The 10,042-nt window shown below is 37.6% G+C and overlaps 1 protein-coding gene and 1 pseudogene across 1 annotated transcript; both read right to left on the bottom strand.

The window, feature by feature from the left end:
- LOC107708936 (tankyrase-2-like) overlaps positions 1-3,728 on the bottom strand; it is a 33,067-nt pseudogene extending 29,339 nt beyond the window's left edge.
- A 1,219-nt stretch (positions 3,729-4,947) lies between these two features.
- On the bottom strand, positions 4,948-9,799 carry LOC107708878 (formin-2-like; the record flags this gene model as incomplete). Its single annotated transcript, XM_016513244.1, has 7 exons — positions 9,789-9,799; positions 9,499-9,706; positions 7,983-8,150; positions 6,349-6,543; positions 6,073-6,146; positions 5,667-5,985; positions 4,948-5,205 (listed from the first exon to the last, which is right to left on the bottom strand). Coding segments are annotated over exons 1-7 (1,233 nt in total), but the record flags the coding sequence as incomplete, so codon positions are not given.
- Positions 9,800-10,042: the final 243 nt, after the last annotated feature.

The following is a 10,042-nucleotide window of genomic DNA, read 5'->3' as shown; positions in this document are numbered from 1 at the left end:
TATATATATATATATACATATATATATATATATATGAATAGTTCATTTGCAAAAACGGATAACTCTGTTTTTAACAATTCTCAAAAATGATGTTTTTTCATTGTGCATTCCAGTTAATCTCAATCAAACTGCAGTTGGGTTATTTTGATTGGGTTAAAAAATAACTAAAAATTACAGCTAACTAACACAATAAAAACATGATTACTTGATAAAAAACATGAATTTTGAAAATTTAACAAAACAGAGTTATCTGTTTTTGCAAATAAACTCTTCATATGTTTATATATATATATATATATATACATATAAAGAGAAAGAGGTCCTTACTAGCGCCGTTTCTTGGGTTAGAGGGTGTTTAAAGTTGATGGTCTCAAGGGAGAGGTGTTTTTTAAAGTGGGCCATGTCCGCCTCACGTGTGCCGCCTGCAGCAAAGCGTGACCTCTGAACTCATCTGCAACAGAGAGCGGCACCCTGTCAGTCAATGACGACTCAAACAAAAGGAGAGCTGGTCTTTGTAGCAGTCACGCGCTTACATGCCAAGCGCTCTTTCAGCAGGGCGGTCGGGGCCAGATCGATGGCGCTCTTGTTGTGGCAGTTGAGGAAGGTTGGGTTGGCGCCGTAGCTGAGCAGGAGTGAACAGACCTCTACTCTGTTTTTTGAGGCTGCCTCGTGTAAAGGTGTGAACTGCCACAGGTCCATAGCGTTGACACAGGCACCATGCTGCGTAAAAATGAACAGATGGAGTCTAGTTACCACTTCAGCTAAAACCAACAAATTCAGAACAAGAAAGCAGACACAAAAAGTGTGAATAACATTAAATAGACCTACCTTTACAAGCAACTCAGCTACCTCATAGTGACCGTATGAACAGGCGTTATGAAGAGGCACAAAATCACTGTTAACACAAGACCAAGAGTAAGACAAGGTTTTGTGAGTACAATAATGAAAAAAAGATTTTTTGTGCCTTTATATGAATGCTTGGGTTCAAAGTTAAGTAAGTAATTTCGACACATTCCTCAGATTGCAAGAACAAACAAAAATTGTGTTTACAGCAAAGTCAAGGAGATAATACACATGGTTTGGAAAGCATAGTCCTAATTATACATGTTAACATGAGACTAGTATAATCGAATTAAATACTAACCTCATCTTTACCAAGTTACATCAATTTTTCATCTACGGATGCACCTATATTAAAGGAATAGGAACCTAAAAGTGAATATTTGTAATATAGCTGAGGAAAGTAATATAGCTGAGAATGTACTCACCCTCGGGCCATCCAAGATGTTGATGAGTTTGTTTCTTCATGGGATCAGATTTGGAGAAATGTAGCATCACTTGCTTACCAATGGATGGATAGTGAATGGGTGCCGTCAGAATGAGAGTCCAAACAGCTGATAAAAACATCACAATAATCCACACCACTCCAGTCAATCAATTAACATCTTGTGAAGTGAAAAGCTGCATGTTTTTAAGAAACAAATCCATCATTAAGACATTTTTAACTGTTGATTCTGGATAAAATACGAATTTTCTAATCCCATAATAACGCTTTCTCCAATGAAAAAGTTGTCTTGTCCAAATCAGGAGAGAAATATGCACAGACCAAGCACCGTTTACAAGCCAAAACAGTTCTAAAAAAAATTGGTGGATTTTGATGTAAGAGGACTTTTTTCACCGGAGGAAGCGTTATTATGGATTATGGACTACTTTGTCCAGAAGTGATGGTTTAAAGTTAAAACACCTTAATGATGGATTTGTTTCTTACAAACATGCTGCTTTTCACTTCACAAGACATTTATTGATGGACTGGAGTGGTGTGGATTACTTGTGGATTATTGTGATGTTTTTATCAGCTGTTTGGACTCTCATTCTGACGGCACCCATTCACTGCAGAGGATCCATTGGTGAGTAAGTGATGTAATGCTATTTCTCCAAATCTGTTCTGATGAAGAAACAAAATAATCTACAGCTTGCATCTACATTTGCACGATACACGCACAAGCATACAAAAACTTGTGCTGGAGTTATGCCTACAGTGCATCTTGACCCGTAGACTTCCATTGTGAGTGCTTTGTATGATTTATTACAAACTTAAGAGGAACTATTTCTGTGCTAACTGACAGCATAGAGCTTAACTGAAACTGCACTTTAAGGCACACTGGAGACAAACGTCATACCCTTTGTCTTTAGCGTGCATGTCGGCTCCATGCTGCAACAACAGCTGCACTGTCTGCACACGATTATAACCCGCGGCCAGATGCAGAGGCGTGGACTGAAACAAACAATCCATTCAGAAACACATATGCAAACTATTTATTCAAATGAAGATGCATGCAGAACCTGGACCGAATACACATGAAATGCCAGGCTACATTATGTGTTTTATGTGAAAAGGGAAAACATTTGAATATGGTCATACATTAACAATCGCACTGTCAAACAGGTATGGCGATAACATTAGCATATTTAATTCAATAAATCACCTTCCTTCCATCACTAGCATGACAGTTCACAATTAATGGTGCGAGGAGGCTCATCGGTTTTTCTTCATTTCCACTTCTGTATAAAAGCATTGAGCACCGAGTCAATTAAAGGAACAATGCGAGGCATGACAGCAATTTAGCCCAGCAATTTTCATCTCTCCTCAGGTCTCCTGAACATTACTGAGCTTAAATTGTTATTACCTTGCACTCTCGAGGAGTTCATCCTTTCTATAGTCACCTAGATTTAAGAAAGAATGAAGTATATTAACATAAATGGAAATCTCATTTGAGCCTAAATGAAAAGCAAAGTCACCAGGAGAACATGTCAGCCTGGAGTAAATTGACAATTACTAGCCTTATAAACAAATAGAGAAAATGGAAATGGGAATTATGGGAATCAGAAGCAAGTGTTTCAAAAGGATGTGCGGCAACTACATAGGGCAACAAATAAATAAATAATACAAATAAAGATATCTCTTCATATAAACAAACTGCTTTGCCTGTGCTCTTTCCATTTAAAATCAGAGGCGACCACTGAATTTTAATCACGATCCAAACAAAGATGCTAATACATGTTATTCAGATTGTAATTAGATTGCATAATTTCGAAATCTGAAGCAAAAACAGAATGGTCTGACTTTAGCTTTGTTAAACTATACTACGTAAAACAATCCGAACGAAACAGAAACAGCAGATGAGCTGGATGAGATGTAAATGTCACTCTCTGACAGCAGGTGGCGCTTATGGAACAGCAGCTATTTATAGGCCGCTGCCCCTTTAAGACCCAATACATGGATCCAATATGATGATGCACACGCGATTTATTTTTCCACTGTTTACGTTCACTTAAGACATAACTGACTGTGTTTACGAGAATACTTAAACACACGCAATACATGCAAGAACTGACTTGAATTCTCTTTAGCCTCTTCATGTGCTTAAAGGTTTAAAACGCTTGAATGTTGCGAGCCCTGAGACTGCAGACCAGTTCTGGATTAGAACTGGATCTGGATTCCAAACACTACCAGAGAAGCAAGCGTGTGTCCCAAGTCTGAGGTTCGAGAGCTCACCGGTCAGCACAGCTTTGGTGGAGGGTTCAGCCAGGTCAAGCGCTGTCCTACCATCATTTTTTCGGATCGTTGGCTCAGCACCATGTTGCAGCACCAAAACTACAAAAGACAAACATGATTTATACAGCTGCATTATACATTCAACATGCAAATGAGATCTAAGTTTAATGCACTTTTCTCATCAAAACAAGTTATGAAAGTATCCTGTTAACTTTATTACTAGGAGGCTTTACCAATGCCTCTCGAGTGTCTTTGGCTGTTACTGTACAGAGCTGTCAGAGTGTCAGTCCAGCTGTGCCTCAAACCACAGAAATCAAATAAACGGATAGAACGTCGATTCTAATGCACGAGGTCTTGGAATGGGCGGGGCTTTGACGGCCAGGAACTTGTTGTCTGAGTCTGCATAATAGGCAATTCAGAAATAAAATGACAGTGTTAAACAGGATTATTAAAAAAATACATATTGAATAACTGAATTGAACAACTGAACAATCATTTATCCTGTGGAGAAAAAGAATGGGATCTTTACTTCCTGACTGTTGCACTATAGGCCTATTCTGCAAGTTTCGCTCTCAACAGCGTATTTAATCAATGCCGCTTAAAGTTTCTCAGCGTTATTATTCAGATATAAAATGATTGTCCATACTGCTGCTGAAAGAGACGAGACGACGTTGTCACATACTAGGCTACGTGTTACTTTTCTCAGCATTGGTCAAGACTGATCAATCCCTGTCGTTTGTGATCACTGTAGCGTTTGATTGAATATTTTAATTAAGATTATTAAAACGGATGCCCATTTCTATCAAATCATTCATGCATTTAAACAATTAGATTTAAGCAATTATGTATTTAAGTGCCCTTGAGCAAGGCACCGAACCCCCAACTGCTCCCCGGGCGCCGCAGCAAAAAAATGGCTGCCCACTGCTCCGGGTGTGTGTTCACGGTGTGTGTGTGTTCACTGCTGTGTGTGTGCACTTTGGATGGGATAAATGCAGAGCACTAATTCCGAGTATGGGTCACCATACTTGGCCACATGTCACGTCACTTTAAAAAAAATAAAAGTTACATTGACAATGACAGCTTTGAAAATTAAGTATCAATCCATTAAAGAATAACTATTTGAATTTTTAACCGCACATTAAAGCATTTAGATGTTTTTCTTCAATTTATGTGAGTACATCATAAAAAGAATAAAACATGTCTGATATTACATACATACTTTAATATGCTTTATACAAAACATTATTGTCTTTAAATGTTTCATACCATAAACACTTAAGAAAATGTTCATATTATTTAATGAAAAAGCATTAAAAAAATCTTATCTCATCAAATGTCAAATGTCAATTCAGTGTCAAAATAACACTGAAAATCAACATTTAAAATGGGGGAGGTGGAGGAGGAGGTGGTGGTGGTGGAATACATTTTCCTCCAGTATTAGCAGGAGGAGGAGGCGACGGTGGCACCATGGAGGCATTTTGTGGAGGTGGGGGTGGAGGTAGTGAAGACCCACTGTAGGCAGAGCTAGGAGGAGGAGGAGGCGGAGGTGGAGGAGGAACAACCGTCTTGCCCTGAATGGGAGGTGGAGGAGGTGGGACAGGGACATTGCCTGGAGGAGGTGGTGGAGGAGGCGGAATAGCCATATTACCCTGGGGAGGAGGAGGTGGAGGGTGTTTCAGAACTCACTTTGTCCACTAGAGGTCGATGGAGCTGATATATAAAAAAAAAATCTAATTAATGATATATATATATATATATATATATATATATATATATATATATATATATATACTTTATATGTATTATTTAAAATATTTTTATATCAGTAAATACTATATATTTCATTTCAAATGTTTGGGATCAGTATGTTTTCTGTAATATTTATTAAATAAGTATTTTATGCTCACCAAGGCTGGATTTATTTGATCAAAATATATTGTAAAAACAGTAATATCATGAAAAATTATAACAATTTAAAATAACTGTCTTCTATGTAATATCTAATAAGATGTAATGCATTCCTGTGATGCAAAGCTGAATTTTCAGCATTATTACTGCAGTCTTCAGTGTCACATGATGGAGGAGGCAGAATAGCCATATTACCCTGGGGAGGAGGAGGTGGAGGGTTTGCTGAAGTCAATGAGGTATTTTGGCCAGGTGGAGGTGGAACCAAAGAACCTCCATACACAGAACTCGGAGGAGGAGGAGGAGAGGGAGGAGGAGGTGGGGGTGGAGCGTCTCCCATCTCATCATCTGGGAGAGGTGGAGGAGGCAGCATGGACAGGTCGGGATAGGCAGGTAGAGTCGGGGAACGGTCAGACATGAGTGAAGGAGGCGGTGAAGATGGAGAGAGATCAGGAGGAGCTGAGACGCTAGAACCCACGCAACCAGGCACTGATGGAGGAGGAACTGCGATACCCAAAAAAGACCTGAAACCACAGCAACAACAATTGAGTTAATCAAAAACATTTTTACCTAAAGCTATCTGAATACAGGCAGCAAAAGCCACTACAAACCAGTTGAAGGTGCTGGTCTCCTGTGTGCCAAGTTGTACAGACACAGATTCCTCATTGTCTGCTTTTGGCTCTTCCTTCGGTGTCACAACATAATAAATAGAAATAAATATACAAAATCAGCAGGGGTTTTAGAAAATATTGTGCAAATCAATTAAATTATTAAGTCAAGTTAACTCTATTACAAATAGGATAATCTTATAATTAGTAATTACTGATGGAAAAGTACTATTGTTTTTCATATAGTAATTACTTATATATTTGGAGATATATTTGCTCAGTGTTGCTGCCTTCCCAGTGGCCGTGGCCCAGTTTGTCTAAGCGGGTGTAGGAAATGGGAACCCGTCTGTACGTGCGAAACGGCTCATGGTCACTTGCTGGTGGAACCACCTTCTGAGTCCGGGGAACTTTTGACTGTTTGGTCAGCACTCCAATCTCTTTCCGGGCTATTTTCTCCTTGTACATGCCAACTGTCTGAATGTGAATATGGACATTAGGAGGTTATTTTGCCCATTTACAACTTTGACATGATTATATGTCTATTAAAGAAGTAGTTGACCAAAAAATGAAACTGTGCTGAAAATTTAACAAATTTACCATTACATCAGTTGCTCACCAATGGATCCACACAAATAACAAGTGCTACTCTACACTGCTCAAAACTCGCGTTTGAATCATCAGTGGCAAATGATAAAAGAAAACGTACTTACGTGAGTCAGAACTGCTGGCATTTTAGTCTAACGTTACTCTCCCAGGAAACAGTCCTCATCCTCCATAAAATGTGCTGCACACATCTGAATATTTGGGTTGAAGTGTTCTGGAACAGTGTTGTAAATACAACTTAACCACTGATTTCTAGTTGTGTCCTCTTTTGGAAGGCCAAACAAAGAAGTTGCGCTTTAACAACGAAACACACAGCGCCTTCACGACATCGCGGCGGCGGCAACAATACTACAGCGAGAATAAAAGTTACGCCTTCTTTCTTTGCATGAACATTTGGGCGGCGTTATGCAAATCTTCCCACATCGTGACGTAGACATGTGGGGGCGTGTTAGAACGAGCCGTTTTAGGTAGGTGTGGCTAACTCTTAACTTTTATAAAGAATATCTCTTTAGATTTGAGACTTTAGTCTTTGCAACTTTACAGATCTTCTTTATGCACCAAGAGCTTGTAACACTCCAAAGAGAAAGGAAAAATTGAAATCGCATCATATGACCCCTTTAACATATTGTGAAGTGAAAAGTTGCGTGTTTCTAAGAAACAAATCCATCAATAAGATGCTTTAACTTTAAACTGTTGCTTCTGGCCATAATCCATAATAACGCTTCCTTCAGTGAAAAAGTCCACCCCTTTGTCCTCTCATATCAAAATCACTTACATATTTGTTTAGAACTGTTTTGGACTGGTTTTGCTTGATCTGTTTATATTTCTCTCCCGATTCAGACAAGTCTTTTTTACTGCAGAAAATAATAATATGGATAGAGGACTCATATTTTAGCCGAAAGCAAAGGTTTAAAGGTAAAAACGTCTTAGTGATGGATTTGTTTATTATAAACACGCAGACATTAACTGATGGACTGGAGTGGTGTGGATTACTTGTGGATTACTGTGATGTTTTTATCAGCTGTTTGGACTCTCATTCTGACGGCACCCATTCACTGCATTGGTGAGCAAGTGATGTAATGCTAAATTTCTCCAAATCTTTTCTGATGAAGAAACAAACTCATCTACATCTTGGATGGCCTGAGGGTGAGTAAATGTTCATTTTCATTTTTGAGTGATCTATTCCTTTATTCAAGAGCACCAACTATTGTTTAATATTTCCAGCACTTTCCTGACTTGCCATCAGAAATGACCAGCATTGTATTTCAAGAGAGTCTGGTGCTTCCTGTTAAGTGATAAGTGGAGCTCACCAGAGTCAGCAAGTTGACGGAGAACTCCATCTGTTTTAGCTGAACCGTTTGAGCATCTAAGAGATTCAGCACAGATGTGGCCAGAGTGTTTATCTGGTATGTGACACTGGCCAGAGCCTGCGTGGTGAGAGCTTTGGACTCTTCAATGACACTTCTGGAGTCTTGCACCTAAAGTAAAAAAAAAAATCATAATTTTCAATACTCAAACTCTTTTATAAAAGTTTTTTTTATGAATAACAACAGACTGAAAGAACTCTGGACTCGCAATTTGAGCACATCTGAACCATTTAATCAAGTCAGCAGTTTGAACATTACAGACAAATGTGTTGTGTGTGAAAAATGCATGTCTAAATAAATATAATAAATATACATTATACCATTCAAAAGTTTGGGGTCAGCAAGATTTTCTAATGTTTTTAAATAAAAGTCTCTTCTGCTCAACAAGGCTGCATTTATTTATTTATTTTTAAATATAAACAGTAATATTGTGATATATTTTTATAACTGTTTTCTATTTGAATATATTTTAAAATGTAATTTATTCCTGTGATGACAAAGCAGCCATAGTCTTTAGTTGTCATTATGATCCTTCAGAAATCATTCTAAAATACTGATTTGTTGCTCAAGAAACATTTGTATTGCTAATAAAAACAGTTGTGCTCTTTAATATTTTTGTGGATACAGTGATACATATTTTAGGATTCTTTGATAAATAAAGTTCAAAAGAACAGCATTTATGTGGAATAGAAATCTTTTGTAACATAAATGTCTTTACTGTCACGTATGATAGTAAGTGAGCTGCTGAGTAAAAGTATTAATGTCTTAAAAAACACTAACCCCTAACTTTTAAATGATAGTGTATAAATATACTGCTGTATATACTACTGAATATTATCATTAATAATTAAAATATTACATGGATATGAAACTAACATCTAGCAAATGTGCTGCATTCAGCTAGTATAACAGACCTCCGGGATACAGAGATGGATTCCAAGATAAACATGTTAAGAAAGGTTTTCATAGAGTCTTTGGAATACATACCACAGCCTTGTTTAGGCATGTACAGTATGCCGTCAGTATACAGACAGCACAAAGCTGACAGAAAAGACTGGAAAAGAGTATAGCCTAAAGAAAGGTGTTTTCAGCAATCCATGTGAATAACTCATAAATAATGTATATGGAGCTGTAAAATGAATTCCACTTTTAAAGGGATACATGTATGAGTTTTGCTAATGTAATAAAATCCCTGTAAAAAAAAAAAAAAGCATGCCTTTACTACACTACTAGACTACTTACAATGTTGTACTTCGTAATTTTTGTAATCCTGGAATTTTTTTTATCAGTACATATTATACATGTTCAGGCCTAATCTAAACGTACAGTAAGATCATAATATCCAGTAAGATCTCTAAAATACTCTATTTATTAGAATTTGGAGTGTAAAAAAAATCCAACCGTATTACTGCAAATTCAATATATAGGGAAAGAAAAAAAAAATAGAAAAACGGCTCACATTGAGGTTTTTGTTCTGACAGTAATCAGCCACCTTGTGCAGATTGCTGTGGTTGTCTAGAAGAGCTTTTCTTGCAGTCGGAGCCTCTTGCAGGATTTTGTCTATGCGTTCTTTACAGTTGTTGTCTCTCATTGTGCAGGTCTGCTGCTGGTTACGGATCCTCTGCACTGACTCTGGTAAGACTAAGCTAAGGTGGACCAGAGAGCGACTGCATTGAAGATGACAGGCACAAACATGTTGGTAGAGTGGGTGTGTTTGTAAAGCATTTCTCAGGAATCTTTAGTGCAGACACAAGAGTCATTTTTACAGGATATGATGCACAATATCTGTCTGTCTCCATATCTTTCTATCTGCCTGCTTGTCTGTTTATCTGTCTGTCATCTATCGATCCGACTGTCTATCTATTCAGTATCTGTTTGTCTCTGTCTCTCTCTCTCTATCTCCATTCATCCATCCATCCAGTATCTATCTATCTATCTATCTATCTATCTATCTATATATATATATATATATATATATATATATATATATACTGTATATATAT

This window comes from Sinocyclocheilus rhinocerous, unplaced genomic scaffold (assembly GCF_001515625.1).
Source record: "Sinocyclocheilus rhinocerous isolate Xijiao unplaced genomic scaffold, SAMN03320098_v1.1 scaffold24, whole genome shotgun sequence".
In the NCBI taxonomy this organism is placed as follows: domain Eukaryota; kingdom Metazoa; phylum Chordata; class Actinopteri; order Cypriniformes; family Cyprinidae; genus Sinocyclocheilus; species Sinocyclocheilus rhinocerous.
Note: the sequence above shows the minus strand (reverse complement) of the source record. Positions and strands in the feature narration are given on the sequence as shown.